General features: G+C 37.7%; 1 protein-coding gene across 1 annotated transcript in view; it reads left to right on the top strand.

Moving 5' to 3' along the window:
• CFAP44 (cilia and flagella associated protein 44) overlaps nt 1–22,203 on the top strand; it is a 123,892-nt gene that overhangs the window by 68,470 nt on the left and 33,219 nt on the right. Inside the window, exons 19-25 of the mRNA XM_068968454.1 lie at nt 5,318–5,373; nt 5,542–5,704; nt 8,170–8,300; nt 11,345–11,541; nt 14,853–15,027; nt 15,176–15,353; nt 18,098–18,601. Of these exons, the coding sequence (XP_068824555.1) occupies nt 5,318–5,373; nt 5,542–5,704; nt 8,170–8,300; nt 11,345–11,541; nt 14,853–15,027; nt 15,176–15,353; nt 18,098–18,601 (1,404 nt within the window). The remainder of the gene's footprint in view (nt 1–5,317; nt 5,374–5,541; nt 5,705–8,169; nt 8,301–11,344; nt 11,542–14,852; nt 15,028–15,175; nt 15,354–18,097; nt 18,602–22,203) is intronic.

Raw genomic sequence — 22,203 nt, 5'->3', positions numbered from 1 at the left:
GACTTTAATACCCCACTCACACCTATGGATAGATCAACTAAACAGAAAATTAACAAAGAAACGCAAACTTTAAATGATACATTAGATCAGTTAGACCTAATTGATATCTATAGGACATTTCACCCCAAAACAATGAATTTCACCTTTTTTTCAAGTGCTCATGGAACCTTCTCCAGGATAGATCACATCCTGGGCCATAAATCTAAACTTGATAAATTCAAAAAAATCGAAATCATTCCAAGCATCTTTTCTGACCATAATGCATTAAGATTAGATCTCAATTACAGGAGAAAAACTACTAAAAGTTCCAACATATGGAGGTTGAACAACACACTTCTGAATAACCAACAAATCACAGAAGAAATCAAAAAAGAAATCAAAATATGCATAGAAACTAATGAAAATGAAAACACAACAACCCAAAACCTGTGGGACACTATAAAAGCAGTGCTAAGAGGAAAGTTCATAGCAATACAGGCATACCTCAAGAAACAAGAAAAAAGTCAAATAAATAACCTAACTCTACAACTAAAGCAACTAGAAAAGGAAGAATTGGAGAGCCCCAGAGTTAGTAGAAGGAAAGAAATCTTAAAAATTAGGGCAGAAATAAATGCTAAAGAAACAAAAGAGACCATAGCAAAAATCAACAAGGCCAAAAGCTGGTTCTTTGAAAGGATAAATAAAATTGACAAACCACTAGCCAGACTCATCAAGAAGCAAAGAGAGAAAAATCAAATCAATAAAATTAGAAATGAAAATGGAGAGATCACAACAGACAACACAGAAATACAAAGGATCATAAGAGACTACTATCAGCAGTTGTATGCCAATAAAATGGACAATGTGGAAGAAATGGACAAATTCTTAGAAAAGTACAATTTTCCAAAACTGAACCAGGAAGAAATAGAAAATCTTAACAGACCCATCACCAGCACGGAAATTGAAACTGTAATCAGAAATCTTCCAGCAAACAAAAGCCCAGGTCCAGACGGCTTCACAGCTGAATTCTACCAAAAATTTAGAGAAGAGCTAACACCTATCCTACTCAAACTCTTCCAGAAAGTTGCAGAGGAAGGTAAACTTCCAAACTCATTCTACGAGGCCACCATCACCCTAATACCAAAACCTGACAAAGATGTCACAAAAAAAGAAAACTACAGGCCAATATCACTGATGAACATAGATGCAAAAATCCTCAACAAAATTCTAGCAATCAGAATCCAACAACACATTAAAAAGATCATACACCATGACCAAGTGGGCTTTATCCCAGGGATGCAAGGATTCTTCAATATCCGCAAATCAATCAATGTAATCCACCACATTAACAAATTGAAAAATAAAAACCATATGATTATCTCAATAGATGCAGAGAAGGCCTTTGACAAAATTCAACATCCATTTATGATAAAAACTCTCCAGAAAGCAGGAATAGAAGGAACATACCTCAACATAATAAAAGCTATATATGACAAACCCACAGCAAACATTATCCTCAATGGTGAAAAATTGAAAGCATTTCCCCTAAAGTCAGGAACAAGACAAGGGTGTCCACTTTCACCGCTACTATTCAACATAGTTCTGGAAGTTTTGGCCACAGCAATCAGAGCAGAAAAAGAAATAAAAGGAATCCAAATTGGAAAAGAAGACGTAAAACTCTCACTGTTTGCAGATGACATGATCCTCTACATGGAAAACCCTAAAGACTCCACCAGAAAATTACTAGAGCTCATCAATGAATATAGTAAAGTTGCAGGATATAAAATCAACACACAGAAATCCCTTGCATTCCTATATACTAATAATGAGAAAGTAGAAAAAGAAATTAAGGAAACAATTCCATTCACCATTGCAACGAAAAGAATAAAATACTTAGGAATATATCTACCCAAAGAAACTAAAGACCTATATATAGAAAACTATAAAACACTGATGAAAGAAATCAAAGAGGACACTAATAGATGGAGAAATATACCATGTTCATGGGTCGGAAGAATCAATATAGTGAAAATGAGTATACTACCCTAAGCAATTTACAAATTCAATGCAATCCCTATCAAGCTACCAGCCATATTTTTCACAGAACTAGAACAAATAATTTCAAGATTTGTATGGAAATACAAAAAACCTCGAATAGCCAAAGCAATCTTGAGAAAGAAGAATGGAACTGGAGGAATCAACTTGCCTGACTTCAGGCTCTACTACAAAGCCACAGTCATCAAGACAGTATGGTACTGGCACAAGGACAGACATATAGATCAATGGAACAAAATAGAAAGCCCAGAGATAAATCCACACACATATGGACACCTTATCTTTGACAAAGGAGGCAAGAATATACAATGGAGTAAAGACAATCTCTTTAACAAGTGTTGCTGGGAAAACTGGTCAACCACTTGTAAAAGAATGAAACTAGATCACTTTCTAGCACCGCACACAAAAATAAACTCAAAATGGATTAAAGATCTAAATGTAAGACCAGAAACTATAAAACTCCTAGAGGAGAATATAGGCAAAACACTCTCCGACATAAATCACAGCAAGATCCTCTATGATCCACCTCCCAGAATTCTGGAAATAAAAGCAAAAATAAAAAAATGGGATCTAATTAAAATTAAAAGCTTCTGCACAACAAAGGAAAATATACGCAAGGTGAAAAGACAGCCTTCTGAATGGGAGAAAATAATAGCAAATGAAGCAACTGACAAACAACTAATCTCAAAAATATACAAGCAACTTATGCAGCTCAATTCCAGAAAAATAAACGACCCAATCAAAAAATGGGCCAAAGAACTAAATAGACATTTCTCCAAAGAAGACATATGGATGGCTAACAAACACATGAAAAGATGCTCAACATCACTCATTATCAGAGAAATGCAAATCAAAACCACAATGAGGTACCACTTCACACCAGTCAGAATGGCTGCGATCCAAAAATCTGCAAGCAATAAATGCTGGAGAGGGTGTGGAGAAAAGGGAACCCTCCTACACTGTTGGTGGGAATGCAAACTAGTACAGCCACTATGGAGAACAGTGTGGAGATTCCTTAAAAAATTGCAAATAGAACTACCTTATGACCCAGCAATCCCACTGCTGGGCATACACACCGAGGAAACCAGAATTGAAAGAGACACATGTACCCCAATGTTCATTGCAGCACTGTTTATAATAGCCAGGACATGGAAACAACCTAGATGTCCATCAGCAGATGAATGGATAAGAAAGCTTTGGTACATGTACACAATGGAGTATTACTCAGCCGTTAAAAAGAATTCATTTGAATCAGTTCTGATGAGATGGATGAAACTGGAGCCGATTATACAGAGTGAAGTAAGCCAGAAAGAAAAACACCAATACAGTATACTAACACATATATATGGAATTTAGAAAGATGGCAATGACAACCCTGTATGCAAGACAGGAAAAAAGACACAGCAGTGTATAACGGACTTTTGGACTCAGAGAGAGAGGGAGAGGGTGGGATGATTTGGGAGAATGGCATTCTATCATGTATACTATCATGTAAGAATTGAATCGCCAGTCTATGTCTGACGCAGGATACAGCATGCTTGGGGCTGGTGCATGGGGATGACCCACAGAGATGTTATGGGGAGGGAGGTGGGAGGGGGTTTCATGTTTGGGAACACATGTAAGAATTAAAGATTTTAAAATTAAAAAAAAATAAATAAAGTGATTAATCAATCGTGAAAAAAAAAAAGAGACTATGCTTTAAAAAAAAAAAAAGAACAATTGGCAGGTGTTTTGGAACTCTTTGAAGCACATCTGTTTAACTTATTTGCTGTAAACAGCTGATGTAATGAGATGGTTGGCTGTTATTAGTATCAAGTCTTGCAAATTGCAACTGATATTGGAGAAGCAAGGGGCTTCGCTCTGAGAAATAAAAAAACAAAGTTCAGTCAAGTTCTGTCCTAAGTGATTAATGGTAACTAAAATATATTCAGTTCAGTTCAGTCTCTCAGTTGTGTTCGACTCTTTGTGACCCCATGAATCACAGCACGCCAGGCCTTCATGTCCATCACCAACTCCTGGAGTTCACTCAGACACACATACATCAAGTCAGTGATGCCATCCAGCCATCTCATCCTCTGTTGTCCCCTTTTCCTCCTGCCCCCAATCCCTCCCAGCATCAGAGTCTTTTCCAATGAGTCAAGTCTTCGCATGAGGTGGCCAAAGTATTGGAGTTTCAGCCTTGGCACCAGTCCTTCCAATAAACACCAGGACTCCTTTAGAATGGACTGGTTGGATCTCCTTGCAGTCCAAGGGACTCTCAAGGGTCTTCTCCAATACCACAGTTCAAGAGCATCAATTCTCCGGCACTCAGCTTTCTTCATAGTCAACCTTCACATCCATACATGACCACTGGAAAAACCATAGCCTTGACTAGATGGACCTTTAGCCATCCCTTGTCTCTGAAATTAGTTATGACCTTATGACTTCACTTTATGAAAGTCATAGATCTTGTCTTACATAAATGCAGATTTATATTTTTATGTATCAAGACTAGCACTTAAAAAATCAGCTTGATCAAAAGAGAATCATTATTTCTTTAAAACAAATGACAGCAAAACAAAGACCTATATGGTATGAAAGAGAATAGAAAATAAGTTCAATTTTACTTAAGAATAGGTTAGCTAGAAAACTAGGACTTTTTGTTTCATTCACTGGGTCATAAATCCTCTTCAGCCCCCTAAGACATTTTTCAGGACAGAACCTGTATTAAACAAAGTACTTTTAAGTGATTTACTTCATAGTACTTCTTAATTTAAGAAGAGGAGAGTCATACTTCTGATTTCATATCCTTCTCAAGGAGAAGGATTATTTTATTCTGTGTATTTCCCACTGAATGTTTCTGATAAGGTCAAGTGAAACACTTAAAATTTTTAAAATATATTTATTTGAAGTTTTTCATTGTATGTGCATGAGGTATTTTGAAGGAAATCAAAACATATGTGAAAGGAATATGCTTTAAAAAAAGTATTTGAATATAAATGACCTTGAGGATTTCTCTTGCCATATTTTTGTTAGTAACACATGAATATTAATAATTCCTATTTGGAAGGGGAATGTGATGATATTAACATTTTGCATACTTGAGATTGGGTTTCTTTTTCTACTTACCCCTTTAACTGAAGTAAAAACAAATATAAGTTTTTTCCCTGGTTAATTTTTTTGTGAAAGTACTTTCCAGCCCTCCAATTGTTCGAAGAGAAAACCCCTCGATTTATTACTTACTAAGTCTTTTAAGGGAAATATACAATTTAAAGGGGCTAACCTTTCATTCCTTCTCCTACAGTTTGGAATAGAAACAGAGCCAATTCCAGAAGATATTGAAGATCCTAAAGCCTACAGGTATGGGGATTTTTGATCAATACATACTAGGTCTGGGCTTTTGCAAAATACATCAACATTTTAGCAAAGCTGACCAAGCTGAATGAGTTTCCAAATTATTAAGTACTAGTTTTCCTTTTGCTGTTTCTGTATTAAAGGTGTGTTATCTTTTAAAATTTCTGTTTTCAGTATTGAGAATGCCAGAAGAAAAAGAGAACATGACAAGTTAATGAAAGAAGTAGAAGAAATCAAGGCTGGAAAGAGAGAACAGATCAAAGCTTTAAGGAATCAATTACAGAAACTACTACAGATGAATGAAGAATTACCCAAACATATGCAGTTTAAACGGACAGTAAGCCTCAAATAAATTTGCTTTTAATTTTAACATATGCTGTTTCTGAATAGAGACTGCTATTTGACCAAGTAGGAATACTTAAAGCCATCTTTAAATTTCCCTTGCCTGGCTGGTCAGTGTTTTGGCAGCTAAACTACTGGAGAACTTGTCACACAAGTTGGTTTGGATGTAGATGAGTCTCTTTGTACAAAGTTTACTTCTGGGTTTAGCTACTTCACATGCTTTTGGTAATAAGATAAATATAAATTTGAATCTGGTTACCAATCATTATCATACCTAACCAAGTTATCTGTTGGATAGGCACATACTATGTAATTTGATTCTCTGTGACTTCTTTTGTATAATTCAACAGCTCTATTGAAAAGATAAAAACTGGTTCATCCACAAAGTTACTAAAAAATGACAGTATATTTGTAGCTATGGGACAGTCACCAAATTAAGCTGATTTTTTATTAAATTTTTCTCTTGTGCCTTATTGACAACCCCTTCTGAACCACCAGGGAAGCCCAAAAAAGCTTCTCAGTGTGATCCAAATGGGACAACCACTTCTACCTGCTAGTAATATTTTCCCCCATTTTTGTTATCTTAAATGGAATTACTATCAAGAACCTAATCAAATAAAAGCCCAGAATTTATTTTCTTGACTATACCCATGGATTACCCAGTCCTATAATTCTAGAAGCACTTAGCCAATTTAATTAAAAAAAAAAATTGGTGAAATCACATTGATAAACTCATATTGGTGAAAAGACTGACTTAATGGTTAAAAGATGTTTGTTATCATACTAATAAAAGGATTGACACTTGCAGAATATGGGTGACTTAATCCAAAATAAAGAACAACTGGGGCAAGTTCTGTGGCTGAGCATTTTACATACATCATTACTAGGAGCACCAACACATCTGGAAAAAATAGTTACTTGCAATTTAGTGTGAATGAGGGCCCTGTTATTTTTCCAGGAGTGAAATAAAGAAACATGAGGTCCCTAAGTATCCTCATGGGGGAAATGGCCCCTTCGGTGAAGAATATTCAAGCTGGACTTGGTTTTATCAGCAAGTCACCAAAGACATTACAGCCTTTCCTAGGTGGGGTCACATGGGAGGGGAGGTTCAGCTGATGAACATGGGCCATGAACTTCTGCCCTGTGCACAGCGAGTTGTGTAATAGTAGTTGCTTTGGGGTAGAGAGAGTTCTTTTTTTTTTTTTTAAACTTGGTACACTCTGCAAATGTTCTGTTAACATTCATTGCTTTTTATTGTGGGACTAATCTTTCAACAACAGACTGGTTCCAAATAGGAAAAGGAGTACGTCAAGGCTGTATATTGTCACCCTGCTTATTTAACTTATATGCAGAGTACATCATGAGAAACGCTGGGCTGGAAGAAACACAAGCTGGAATCAAGATTGCCGGGAAAAATATCAATAACCTCAGATATGCAGATGACACCACCCTTATGGCAGAAAGTAAAGAGGAACTAAAAAGCCTCTTGATGAAAGTGAAGCAGGAGAGTGAAAAAGTTGGCTTAAAGCTCAACATTCAGAAAACGAAGATCATGGCATCTGGTCCCATCACTTCATGGGAAATAGATGGGGAAACAGTGGAAACAGTGTCAGACTTTATTTTTGGGGGCTCCAAAATCACTGCAGATGGTGATTGCAGCCATGAAATTAAAAGACGCTTACTCCTTGGAAGGAAAGTTATGACCAACCTAGATAGCATATTCAAAAGCAGAGACATTACGTTGCCAACAAAGATCCATCTAGTCAAGGCTATGGTTTTTCCTGTGGTCATGTATGGATGTGAAAGTTGGACTGTGAAGAAGGCTGAGTGCCGAAGAATTGATGCCTTTGAACTGTGGTGTTGGAGAAGACTCTCGAGAGTCCCTTGGACTGCAAGGAGATCCAACCAGTCCATTCTGAAGGAGATCAGCCCTGGGTGTTCTTTGGAAGGAATGATGCTAAAGCTGAAACTCCAGTACTTTGGCCACCTCATGTGAAGAGTTGACTTCATTGGAAAAGACTCTGATGCTGGGAGGGATTGGGGGCAGGAGGAGAAGGGGACGACAGAGGATGAGATGGCTGGATGGCATCACCGACTCGATGGATGTGAGTCTGAGTGAACTCCGGGAGTTGGTGATGGACGGGGAGGCCTGGCGTGCTGCAATTCATGGGGTTGCAAAGAGTCAGACACGACTGAGCGACTGAACTGAACTGAATCTTTCAATTTGTAACTCTGTTTTCATCATTGTTAATTATTTCTGAGAACTTTTCTCTGTATTTTGTGACAGTAAAATCAAAGTCTGTGGTTTCTAGAATAAGAGTTTATGATATATAGGAGAGAATTATGATGTGGCATGGAATGGAGGACAAACTTAAATATCTGTATTTATGTATGAAATAGGATTGCTAAGGTCCATTGATAAAAGTACCCATTTTGGTGAACAAGTCTACTTATCCGCAGGATTTTGATCTGGATTCCAAAATTCGTGCTGAGATTGGCAAGAAAACAGCTAATAAAATTCAACGAGTGGAAAAGGAATTGGCTTGGGAAAAGGAGAAACACCAGCTTGGCCTAAAGAAGCTACAGAATAGGTAGGATCTGTATTTCCTGCAAATCAAGATACTTATGAACAGATATTTGAATAAAGTAGTTTCCAGTGGTTTTATGGAAGTGGTCAGATAGTCAGTCTCCTACAGTACCTGCTAATTCCTAAAACTCAAGTATTATCCTCTCACCACTGCTGCTATCTCCCTGAGCTCATTCCTTTCTTGTTTAAATCTGCAAAATTTTTACAAACCAAATTATGTCATATGTATTTATTTTTGGTTTTGACAAATTATTTATCTTATATTTAATTAACACGTATGCATGTGTGCATGCTCAGTCGAGTCCAACTCTTTGCAACCCCATGGACTATAGTCCGCTGGCCCAGGCAAGTATACTGGGAGGGGTTGCCATTCCCTTCTGCAGGGATCTTCCCAACCCAGGGATAAAACTCACATCTCCTGCATTGAAGACAGATTCTTTACCACTAACTCACCCAGGAAGCATCAAAAATAAAATAGAAGCAAAGGACTTGTAATGAAAGATGACAACTTCCTATCTGATTCTTCTCATGCATTAATGTGACTTCCCAGAGGAGACTGCTTTTTCTTTCTGCCTTTTTTGGATATAATTTATATTCATAAATGCATAAATCTCAATACATTTTTGTAGATACATAAACACAATATCCACTACCTAGAGTAAGAACATTTGTAGCACTCCAGAAAGTTCCCTTCTGTCCTCCTCCCAGTATTTGCTCTCCAGAGATGAATGTTTATCACCATAGATTAGTTGTGTCTGTGAACTTTCATATATATGGAAAGCTTCAGTATGAACTCTCTTGTATCTGGCTTTTTATTGCAGTATCATGCCTAAGATTACCCATGTTGATGCAGGTAGCAGTTTTCATTACTTTGAAATATTCTATTCAATGGTTATACCACAATGGATGCATCCATGTAACTGCTGATGGATATTTGAGTTGCTTCTATTTTTGGCTACAGTGAATAATGCTGTTATGAACATTCTTGTGTGTACACCTTTTGGTTCACATACGCACTTTTTCCCCCTAGATTCATTTATTTGTGGCTGTGCTGGATCTTCATTACTGTGTGCAGGCTTTCTCCAGTTGCAATGAGCAGGCTTCCCTGGTGGCTCAGTGGTAAAGAATCTGCCTGCCAATGCAGGGGACACAGGTTCAATTGCTGATCCGGGAAGATCCCACATGCTGCAGGACAACTAAGCCCTGTGCCACTATTACTGAATCAGCACTCTGGAGGCTGTGACCCACAACTACTGTGCTTACACGCCACAGCTGCTGAAGCTTCCATGTCTAGACCCATGCTCAGCACTTATTTCAGTTTGCTTGTTGATATAACATTCCAAACCTTCTGTCTTTATATGGAGTTCTCTCTGTCTCTTCAGATAAATGCCCTCCTTTTATAAGGATACCAGTCATGTTGGATGAAGATCCACCCTAATGATTTCATTTTAACTTGATTACCTCTGTCAAGGCTTTATTTTCAGATAAGGTCATATTCTGAGCCACCTGGGATGGTTAGAACTTCAACATATTCTTTTTAGGTGACCCAGTTCAACCTGTAACACTCATGCTTGCCATCACTGGGCAGTGTCAGATCTTTACATTTCAGTTATTCTGTAGTAGTGTGTCAATGTGATTTAAATGGACATTTCCTGGATGTGTGACAATTTTCACTCCCTTTTCCTATACTTACTGGTTATTTGTATTTTCTCTTTCATTAGATGTTTGTTCAAGTCTTTTTGCTCATTTAAAACTTGGGTTGTGGTAGTCATATTCTGGATGAGACTTTAGTCATATATGTGACACATGTATATAGTGACGTATCTGTGCATGCGTGTATACATGCATGTAAAATATCTTGCTCTCCGCTGTAGCTTGTCTTTTCATCCTCATTATAGTGTCTTTTTGAACAGAAGTTTTTAATTTTGACAAAGCTCAGTTTACCGGTACTTTTCTTTTCACTTTATCAACAGTTTCACCAATTAAAAAAAAAAATTATTTGGCTGTGCCACATGTTAGTTGCAGCATGTGGGATCTATTTCTCTGGCCAGGGATCAAATCTGAGCCCCCTGCATTGGGAGTGTGGAGTCTTAGCCAATGGGCCACCAGGAAAGTCCCTATATTTTCACTAACTTTTTATGGTTAGTGCTTTTATGGTAGTTAAGGATTCTTGGCCTATTTCCAGTTTGTGAAATAACCCTCCATTTCCTTCTAGAAGCTCTACTGTTTTGCCGTTTTCTGTCTTGGACAATTTTTGTGGGTGCTGTAAGAGAGATCAAGTGTCTTTTGTCTCTACATTGATATACAGTTGACCTACTATCATTTGTTGATAGGTACATTCTTTCCTCACTAGATTGTAGTGATGCTTTTTTCAAAAGTCAGGTAACCATTATGTTGAATCTATAAATCAACTTAGATGCAACAGAGATTTTAAAGTAATGATTACATAAATAAATTAAATCCTAAAGTTAAAAGATGAGGAAATGTGAACTGCTGCTAATAAATAGCAACAATGAAATTGATGAAGAACTTTTAAAAGATAAATCTCTGTAGGCTATAAGAGGAAGGTGAACCAGAAAGTAGTATGAATTCCTGAGCTTAATGTTTTTATAGAGAAAATAGGGTAATATATGATATACATTTATCATCTCCCCATCTATTATCTATCGTAACTACATGAAATATGTATTATTTTGTATATATACTATATGAGATAATAGGAAAATAAATTGCACTTCCTCAGAGTTTAATATGATCCACTTACCATAAACTGCAGTCTGTTTGAAAATTTTGACTCTTCTACATACTGCCAAAACCATGGTATGCTGTTAATAATGAGATGTTTAGTATTTTCATTAGAAAATTATACTTTAAGTGCTATTCAACTTCCACTACATCCTTCTTGGTATATACATGGTTGAATTTTGGACTCAACATGATATAATGGTATGATTTATCAGCATAGTACATTGTGATTTTATTTTATTGTGTAATAATTGTGTAGCATGATTGAAATGGTGACCATTACAATTACTTATTTTCTCCCAGATTTCGTGATTCATTGGAAAACGATATTATTGTAGTTCATGCCATTCAGAGTGATCACAAGATATCCTCCTATAGGCTTGTGAAACCCTCTAAATACTCCAAAACCAAACGTGCAAGTCAATCAGAGAGAAGACCAAGCAAATTTGAGAGGTTTGAAAAAGAAGGAACTGGAAGAAAGGATAGCCAGAGAGATACAGGTAACCTAAATGACAAGAAGGTTTTTGAGTCCATATTTATCAAAATTTCAAAATTGAATTCTCTTTTTGTGAGCAGAATCTTTGATTCCCAGTCATGTAACTAAGGGTGGATAAGAGCACCAAGTAATACTGATTTCTTGCTTCCCTTGTCCAGCTGTTCTTTAATCTAGGATTTTCCCAGATGCTAGTTTTCCTAGGAAGTGTTTGTTCTCAGACTCCTGGGCCCCACCCCAGATTGTAGGGCTAGAACACAACTCACACTCTTTTCCAAGGACATAAACAGAATGATGAACTGAGAATACAGGTGTGAAAGTAAATCTCTAATCCCTGCCTCCTGTGACTGCCCACAGGGTGACTGGGGTGAGAAGGAGCAAGACAGGAATTCTGGGAACAGATGTGGAGAGCCTAGTCAAGGGTAAAGGGCACTGCAGCCTGGCCAGATGTAGGCTATAGCCCGTGATTCAGTACTGACTTTGTTACTGTTTCACTCTCTTCACTGAGAAACATTTAATGGCTCCTTTCTGCTTCTAGGATAACTTCTGAAACCCTTATCACATATTTAATCCTTCTGCAACATATCTCTATTTTATCCCCAACAGCGTCTTCTCATGCTGCTTGATTGGCACATTTAGCTGATTGTCCTGCTTGCTGCTTCCTAATCATGTCTGAAACGTCCACATGCAGGTCCTTAACGAAGTGACCAATTCACTCCTATCCTCTCTGAATGCTACCATTTTGGGGGGATCCAGATCAAGTTATAATTTTATTTTATATTGAAATATAGTTGACTTACAGTGTTGTGTTACTTTCAGGTATACAGCAAAGTGATTGTTTACACACACACACACACACACACACACACACACACACGTTCGTTAAGCAGATTCTTTTCCCTTGTAGGTTATTACAAAGGTTGAGGATAGTACCCTGTGCTATGCAGTGGGTCTTTGTTGGTTATCTATTTCATATATATGAAATACACTCTATTATCAAATCTTTCTGTGGCCACCCAGGGCATGTTTAACTTATTTTTCCACAGTACCATATATTTGAAATATGAAATAAAATGGTAACCATCCATATTATTTAACATTTTTCATGTATATCTAACATATTATCTCTATGTAGCTTGAACAAAAATTGAATAATTCCTCTAGTAGGTACTTATAATTGATAAAACCAATAGTATTATTTTAATTAATTGTTCAGTTCAGTCACTCAGTCGTGTCCGACTCTTTGCGACCCCATGAACTGCAGCATGCCAGGCCTCCCTGTCCATCACCAACTCCTGGAGTTCACTCAGACTCACGTCCATCAAGTCAGTGATGCCATCCAGCCATCTCATCCTCTGTCATCCCCTTCTCCGCCTGCCCCCAATCCCTCCCAGCATCAGAGTCTTTTCCAATGAGTCAAGTCTTCGCATGAGGTGGCCAAAGTATTGGAGTTTCAGCTTTAGCATCATTCCTTCCAAAGAACACCCAGGGCTGATCTCCTTCAGAATGGACTGGTTGGATCTCCTTGCAGTCCAAGGGACTCTCAAGAGTCTTCTCCAACACCACAGTTCAAAAGCATCAATTCTTCGGCGCTCAGCCTTCTTCACAGTCCAACTTTCACATCCTTACATGACCACTGGAAAAACCAGAGCCTTGACTAGACAGAGATGGACCTTTGTTGGCAAAGTAATGTCTCTGCTTTTTAATATGCTATCTAGGTTGGTCATGACTTTCCTTCCAAGGAATAAGCATCTTTTAATTAACTGTTACTGAAGTATAATTGACCTACAAAACTGTGTTAGTTCCAGGTTACAATGTAGTGATTCCGTATTTCTATACATCACAAAGTGATCACCGTGATAGGTCTAGTTATTATCTGTTACCATACAAAGTTATTACTACACTATGACTATTTCCTGTGGTGTCCATTTCATCCCCCTGGCTCATTTATTTTGTAAGTGGAACTTTGTACCTCTTAATCTCCCTCACCTATTTCATCCTCTGACCCGTTCCTCTCTAGAAACCAGCTATTTGTTTTCTGTATTATGAGTCTATTTCTGTTTTGTTATGTTTATTCATTTGTTTTGATGTTTTAGGTTCCACATATAAGAGAAATCATACAGTATTTGTTTTTCTTACTTCAGTCAGCACAACACTCTCTAGGTCATCCATGTTGTCACAAATGGAAATATTTTATTCTTTTTTTATGACTGTGCAATGTTCTGCTGTGTGTGTGTGTACCTCATATTCTTTATGCATTCACCTATCAATGAACACTTAGTTTGCTTCTATATCTTGGCTGTTCTAAATAATACTGCAATGAACATAGGGGTGCATATATCTTTTTGTGTTAGTGGAGCTTTTTCCCTTGGAAAAATACCCAAAAGTGGAATCCTGGATCATCATATGGTAGTTCTGTTTTTAATTCTTGAGCAATCTCCTGCACCAACTTGCATTCCTACCGACAGTACAGAAGTGTTCCTTTTTCTCTGTCTCCTCACCAACACTTGTTATTTGTCCTCTTTTTGATAATAGCCATTCTGACAGGTGTAAGGTGATATCACATTGTGTTTTTGATTTGCTTTTCCCTGATGACTGGGCTTCCCTGGTGCCTTAGACAGTAAAGAATCTGCCTGCAATGCAGGAGAGCCGGGTTCAATCCCTGGGTTGAGAAGATCCTCTGGAGGAGGAAATGGCAACCCACTCCAATATTATTGCCTGGAAAATCCCATAGACAGAGAAGCCTGACAGGCTACAGTCCATGGGGTCGCAAAGAGTTGGACAAAGCTGAATGACTAACACCCTCCCTAATGGCTAGTGATGCTGAACATCTTTTCACGTGTCTGTGATAAAGCCATTAATTTTAAGTTCTAGATTTGTGTGTTTCTGACCAGTTTTTAAATTGGCTGCAGACCACTACAGTTGGTATATATCACCTCAAATTACACGTCCAATATGACTCACTTGCTTTTCTCTTCCCCCATCATCATGAAACAGAACTCTTTCCCAGCTTCCCAATATCTGCCAGTAGTTTGTTATTCATGATCATGTTCTTTACTTGTTTAATATATGTCTTATGTCACCAGTTTTTAAAAAAATAAATTTCTAAGGAGTAAAAATTGTGATTTAGATCTCTTTATTTTGGTGTTCTAAAGTACTTATAGTGGGGTTTAATTCATAGTAATTGCTTAATATATACCATAACTATGGATTTGGTATATTCTTGGATTTTTTAAAATGTGGCAGATTGAAAACAATGTTTGAGCTTTGTCTTGATATTCCAAAAAGATTGAAAACAATTGTTGGCTCTCTGTATAGGTGGAAGTATTAGTGTGCCAGAAGAATCAGTCATAGAGAAAGGGAAGAAATTTCGGCCTAAAACCCTAAGTGAAATTATGGTGGAAAATCAAATTGAGAAAACAAGGAAACTTATATTAAAAGCTGAAAGGGCCCAAATGAAGATTCAGCAAAGAAAAAAAGAATGGGAGGAACTGTAAGTTTTTTTTTTTTTATTCTGAAATTGCACCACAGACTCAGAGTTATGCTTTTGCTTTATGATTGAATTTGATTCTATACCTGGAATAAAGTAGAAAAGTTAGAGTTTATTTTCCTGTTTATGGTGTTTTTGGTTTTTCTGATAGGTACAAGAGTAAACCTGATGATGACTATGAAGATCCCAAAGATGTTCAGGCCATCAAAGAGGCCCAGCTATTTATGGGAGACTTCAATTTGAAGACAGCCTCAGACTATAAGATACCTGAGCACATGAGAATAAATGCTGCCAAGAAGGAGGAGGAACTGGGGTACCTAGACTCTATGGTACTTACCCATAGTTTTCATGACAATGAGACATTCCTTGTTTTTTTTAAAAATTCTGCTAAGACCACCCATTTTGTTATCTGATCCATAAAGATATATAATCATAGAAGTTTAGAATTGGAAAAGGCCTGCATCATTTCCCTAGAGTAATGCCTGTTTTTACACATGAGGAAATTGAGTCCCAAAGATAAGAGATTTATCTATGATTATTAACATCACAGAACCAGTGTTCAAATTAGTTCTTTGGTTCAATACCAGTTTCATGGGTGAAAGCATTATATTTTATGGACTTTGAACCTCTGAAATACAAACACATCCTTGTTGGAATTGTTTTTGACTGCTGTGGACTACCAGAAACTTAGGAAAAGAGGCTACTGTGTTTAGCCTTTGTTTGAAGGACTTGCAGACTTTTGTAGATGACTCGATACTAAACAATTAATATATTCCGTTTTTATTCTCTCTGCATTCTTTCAAACTGCTTCTAGTCATCCTGATCTCTCATACCTATTTTCATACTAAAGTTTCCTCTCCCTGTCATAGTAATTACTTACTTTGAATTGACAAGTGACTTTTCATATTCAGAGGCTCAAAAGGCATCTGAGCTAATATTTTGAGGAGACTTTTGTATGTGGCCACCTAGTATGACTCTGCACATTACTCATTTCAAGGCATCACATTGGAAAGAGTGCAAAGTCATACCACAGGTATAGTACATTTGAATATTTTATAATTTTCTGAAAAATGGAAGTCCAGTATCTTGAGGAGGGAGTGTCTCTTTCAATTTCACCGAAGCTGCTGTACTTGCCATTATCAAAGATTCCAGTATGGCAATTCTTAGCCACAGGTAAATTTTCATAGCTCACAACTATATTTTTCTGATCAGAAGGACATTTTTAACATTTTATTAGTGACTGTTTGGATTGTTTTTCTAGCTGTTTGTCTAAAGAAATTTCTGTTTCAACTATCATGTGTCATCCTTTCTCATAGAAAAATGTTTTTTCAACCACAATTTGCCAATCAGCCAACCTGAAATTTCATGGTCCAGCTAGAGGTGATGGACAGGTGTGATGTCCTGAACTGAACTGCACTATACTGAAATCTATTTTATTAAAGTAATAACATTAAATAATGTAGAACACAGTAGTCCACAGGTCAGAAGATCAGAGTTCTGTTCCACTTAATCTCTGCCACTTAATAGTTAGATAAACTTGGCTAGTCATGTAAATCTCACAAAGCCTCAGTTGTATTGTCTGTTAAAAACAAATCTACCAATGAACAACAATAAGACATGTCTAGTCTTCTTTAGAGAGTTAATAAATAGTCATTCTTTTTTAAAAAAAATTAATTTATTTTTTATTGAAGGATGATTGCTTAATAAGCAGTAATTCTTATCATGGTTAAATTCAAAGTCATTGAAAAGTACCAAGCATTTTATTTATTAAAATAATTAAAAAAAAATTTTTTTTGGTACCAGACATATGCCATACCATGCCATGCCATGCCATGCCATAGTCATGGCATGTTGGATTTTAACTCTCCGATCAGGAATCTACCCCACACCCCCTGCCTTGGAAGCATGGAGTCTTAATCACTGGACCATCAGGGAAGTCCCTCCTCAAACATGTTAGAAACGGTATATTATACATCCCCTCCCTGTGGCTAGTATTTAGTGTGTGAGATATTTGGAAAACTAGAAAAAGGAGCTTGGTATGTAAATAGGGCTCCTCAAAGACATCGGCCTTATAGGCATCAGGCTGGTTTGGGTTTGTTCTTCTCAGCTTAATTTCCAATCCTCCAGGTACTTCAGATGTGGCCCCAACTCACCCAAGGGCTGGATTTGGACTTTAAATCTTAATGCTTTAAAGGTTTATTCTTAAGTATGTAAAACATGTCCTCTATTTTGTTGCGATAGCTTGTAAATACACTGTAAGTTTTATAAGACTACTGGAAGAAGTGCCTTTTGATGTTTAATTTTCATTAACCTGTATATTTATACAAAGTTACTCTTAATAGCTTTTGGGCCATCTGATTGCCTAACTGCACACAGGAGTAAGGTTGCATGTGATTATAGGCTCTAGTAAATGCATTTAAGAAAGACAGACTGGGGAGGGGACTGGTGGTGAGGAAGCATCTGTGGCACCAGGGAGTGGAAGCAGGGCTGTAGCCTGGCTTAGATAAATGGAGAAGGAACCAAGGAAGAATCCAGGAATCTCTTGGTGTGGCGTGGTACTGAAATTCAGAATCATGACCTTGCCTGCACAAGGAGTTACAGACATTATGTGGCCAACATACAGAATTAAAACAGGTTAAACTGTAGTTTGATACTAGGTGGATACCCCTAAGTCTCTTAAGCCCATGGGATTTGAGTTTCCATCAGAGATGGATGGTTACTCATGTGTTCCTAACCGAAGGATGACCTTCCCCCTCCTGGGATCTGGCTGAGTACAGGGCTCAAGAAGGACTTCTGTGAGCAGTGGGAGGAGGACAGGGGATCTCAGCCTGATAAGCCAGTTGGGGGACACCAGAGGTCATATCCAGACTGTCTCCCCCTTATGGAGAGATGAAATAGGGAAAAGCCTAACCATCAGAGAAAATAACTTGGTAGTGAACAAGAATGATCAAAAAGATTTTTTTTTTCTTGAATTTTGCTAGGCATACCAGTCAAGGGACAAAATCAAGTCAGATTTCAGACTGCCCTTTGTGGTTGGGTTGTCATCTCACTTCCCTCCTGTTCCTTTTCTCAGGCCTACTCAAAGAAAATGCACATGAACAAGAGCATCATCTCTCTTCGAGACCTTAAGGTGGCTGTCATCGAGGAAATACAGTGTCTGGTGCAAGAACTGAAGAACATTCAGTCGACTCTTCCCATATTCAAGCACCTGCCCATTCCCCAGGTCCCCCAGATATACCCGGAAGAAGTTCCAGAAAAGAGATTTCAGTATGATGATGAAACCCTCCTAGCTTTTAAGCACCAACAGCAGGTGGAACGTCAGGATGGAAAGGCCCACCAGGTGGGACAGACAGCATTTGCAGGCTCAGCTGGAGGCTTCCTCAGACTCTCTTCTGGAAAGGAGGGGGATTTAACGACACGTGACTCGCTGTCTAGAGCATCGAAAGCGTCAGCATTCAGTCTGGAGCTTCCAAAGTTCATAGAATTTGAAAAAGCAGATCCAACTGACGTGGAGCTGGAGATTATGAAGAGGGAGGAGATCAAACACGTGTACATGCAACAGTATTTGATCAACCGGGTAAGAAACGCGACTGCTTATTTAAAGCTGAAAGACGGAAGAGCTAGATCTAGATTCTTCCTTATTTTTAACTTTTCTACATTAACCTCCCCCTAAACTCTGACCAGTCCACAACTCACTGATAGCTTGGCATCCCTCCACATCCCTGGACTCCTGAAAATCATTCTGTTCTGCACAGAACTTTGGAGCTTATCAACTTTTTTCTTTTTGAAAAGTTATGAATCAAGGGCAAATCCATGTTAATTGGTATCTAACCAAAGGCACGCTAAAGGAGTGATGGAGCAGCTTTCAGATGATAGATGGAGCATGATTTAAAACCTTCCAGTGAAAGTGAGGCACCATCTGCCTTTCACCCCTGCTCTTTCTCTAATGTATGATTTGCCCTGTTAGTGGGAGTGTTCACAGTTAACAGCTAGCCTCAGAATCATGGAATAGCAAATATTTTTATTTCTAGGAAAATCAGGACCAGGTTGGGGCCAGTTGTGTGCAGGAGGTGCTCTGAATAGGGGAGGAAAAAGTCCTCTCTTGGATGGAAAGCTCCCTCCTGCCAGTTGTACAGAGGCCCCTTGCTCAGTGTGTCTTTCTGGCCACACTCTGAAGGCGCCCCCTGTTTCCTGCCCCCAGCCTTATTCACCACCAGTCCTGTTTGCTCAGTCTTCCTGTTTCTCCCCACTCACTTCCCTCCTTCTGAGTTTCCTCTGTGCTTTTCTCTTTGCTATTTCCTTCTCCCTGCAATGACTTCCTTTCAAAGTTGCCATCATTTAAAACTCGGCTCACTTCCAGACTCGCTCCGTAATCTTCTGCCTTCACTACAGCCTCTCGTTTCTTCTAAACTCCATTTGCACTTAAATCACCTCATGCTTTATGTTTATTTTTCCTGCTGTTTTGTATGGTTAGTTTTGTCTTATAACTTAGATTATACAATTTTTAATTGAGGTATAGTTGATGTACAATGTTATATGTTACAGATGTATAATAAAGTGATTCACAGTTTTTAAAGTTATACTCCATTTGTAGTTACTGAAAAATATGGTGCACAATAATCATCGTAGCTTATTTTATACCTATTAATGTCCTACCCTTATATTGCCCCTCTCTTCTTTCCTCTCCCGACTTGTAACCACTATGTTGTTGTCTATATTTGTTTCCTTTTTTGTTATGTTCACTAGTTTGCTTTTTTTTTTTAGATTCCACATATTACTGCTGTCATACAATATTTATCTTTCTCTGACTGACTTATTTCACTAATCATAATATTCCCCAGATCCATCCATGTGATTGCAAATGGAAAATTTTCATTCTTTTATATGGCGAGTAGTATTCCATTTCACATATGTATGTATCACATTTTCTTTTTCTATTCTTCTGTTTATGGACACTTAGGTTGCTTCCTATGTGTTGCTTCCTTAGGTTGTATTTTGAGAGACCTCCCTCTCCATATTCTCGACAATATTTGTTATTTGTGTGTGTGTGTGTGTGTGTGTGTGTTTCATGATAGCCATTCTATGAAGTGTGAGGTGATTATCTCACTGTGGTTTTGATTTGCATTTTCCTAATGATTAGCAATATTGAGCATTTTTTCATGTGCCTATTGGCCTCTTGCATTTCCTCTTTGGAAAAATGTCTATTCAGGTCTTCTGCCTATTTTTAAATCGCCTTTTTGATGTTGAATTGTGTGAGCTGTTTATACATGTTGGATATTAACCCCTTATCAGTCATATCATTTGCCAATATTTTCTCCCATTCAGTAGGCTGTATTTTCTTTTTGTGTGTGTGTGTGTGTGTGGTGATTTCCTTTGCTATCTTAAAGCTTTTAAGCTTAATTAGATTTGTCTATTTTTGTTTTTGTTTGCTTTAAGAGACAGAGCCAAAAAAAATATTGCTATGATTTATGTCAAAGAGTGTTCTACTTATGTTTTCTTCCAATTATTTTATGGTTTCCAGTCTTATGTTTAGGTCTTTAATCCATTTTGAGTTTATTTTTGTGTATGGTATTATAGAATGTTCTAATTTTACTCTTTTATATATAACTGTCCCAGTTTCCCAGCATCACTTATTGAAGGGACTTTCCTCCATGTATGTTCTTGTCTCCCTTTGTCACTGATTAATTGACCATATGTGCCTGAGTTTATTTCTGGGCTCTCTGTTCCCTTTCATTGATTGATGTGTCTGTTTTTGTGCCAGTATCATATTGTTTGATTGTTACAACTTTGTACTATGATCTTGCGGAGAAGGCAATGGCACCCCACTGTAGTACTCTTGCCTGGAAAATTCCATGGATGGAGGAGCCTGGTGGGATGCAGTCCATGGGGTAGCTAGGAGTTGGACACGACTGAGCGACTTCACTTTCACTTTTCACTTTCATGCATTGGAGAAGGAAATGGCAACCCACCCCAGTGTTCTTGCCTGGAGAATCCCAGGGATGGGGGAGCCCGGTGGGCTGCCGTCTGTGGGGTTGCAGAGAGTTGGACACGACTGAAGTGACTTAGCAGCAGCAGCAGCAGCAGCAGTATGATCTTGAAGTCAGGGAGTATGATTCCTCCAGCTCTGTTTTTCTTTCTCAAGATTGTTTTGGGTATTTGGGGTCTTTTGTATTTCCATACAAATTTTTTAAAAAATTGTTCTGTTTCTGTGGAAATTGCCATTGGTATTTTGATAGGTATTGCATTGAATCTATAGGTTGCTTTGGATAGTATAGTAATTTTAACAATACTGATTCTTTCCATCCAAGAGCATAGTATATTTTTCCATTTGTTCCTGTGGTCTTCAGTTTCTTCCATCAGTTTCTTAGAGTTTTCTGAGTATAGGTCATTTACCTCCCTAGGTAGATTTATTTCTAGATAATTTGTTCATTTTGAGGTGATGGTAAATGAGATTGTTTCCTTAATTTCTCTTTCTGATAATTAATTTTTAGTATATGGAAATGTGAAAGATTTCTATATCCTGCAACTTTATTAAATTCGTTGATGAGCTCTAGTAGTTGTCTGGTGGTGTCTTAGGATTTTCTATGTGTATGTAATCTGCAAACAGAAATACTTTTGCTTCTTCTTTTTCAATTTGGATTCTTTTATTTCTTGTATGACTGCTGTGGCTAGGATTTCCAATATTATGTGGAATAAAAGTGGCAATAGTGGGCGTCCTTGTCTTGTTCCTGATCTTAGAGGAAACGCTTTCAGTTTTTCACCTTTGAGTATGATACTAGCTATGGATTTCTCATATTATGACTTTTATTATGTTGAGCTATGTTCTCTCTCTGCCCCCTTTCTAAATAGTTTTTATCATAAATAGATGTTAAATTTTGTCAAAAGTTTTTCTGTGGCGAGATAATCATGTGGCTTTTATTTTTCAATTTGTTAATGTGGTGCAACACACTGATTTGTGTCTATTGAATTATCCTTGCATCCTTGGGATAAATCTCATTGATCATAATGCATGATTATTTAAGGTACTGTTGGGATCCGTTTGCTAATATTTTGTTAAGGACTTTTGGATCTGTGTTCATCAGTGATATTGGGCTGTAATGCTCTTTTTTGGGTGATATATTTGTCTGGTTTAGTATCAGGATAATACTGGCCTTATAGAATGAGTTTGGAAGTGTTCCT

This window comes from Capricornis sumatraensis, chromosome 1 (genome assembly GCF_032405125.1).
Source record: "Capricornis sumatraensis isolate serow.1 chromosome 1, serow.2, whole genome shotgun sequence".
NCBI classification, from domain to species: Eukaryota; Metazoa; Chordata; class Mammalia; order Artiodactyla; family Bovidae; genus Capricornis; species Capricornis sumatraensis.
The sequence above is the reverse complement of the archived record's forward strand: the minus strand, read 5'-3'. Positions and strand labels throughout refer to the sequence as shown.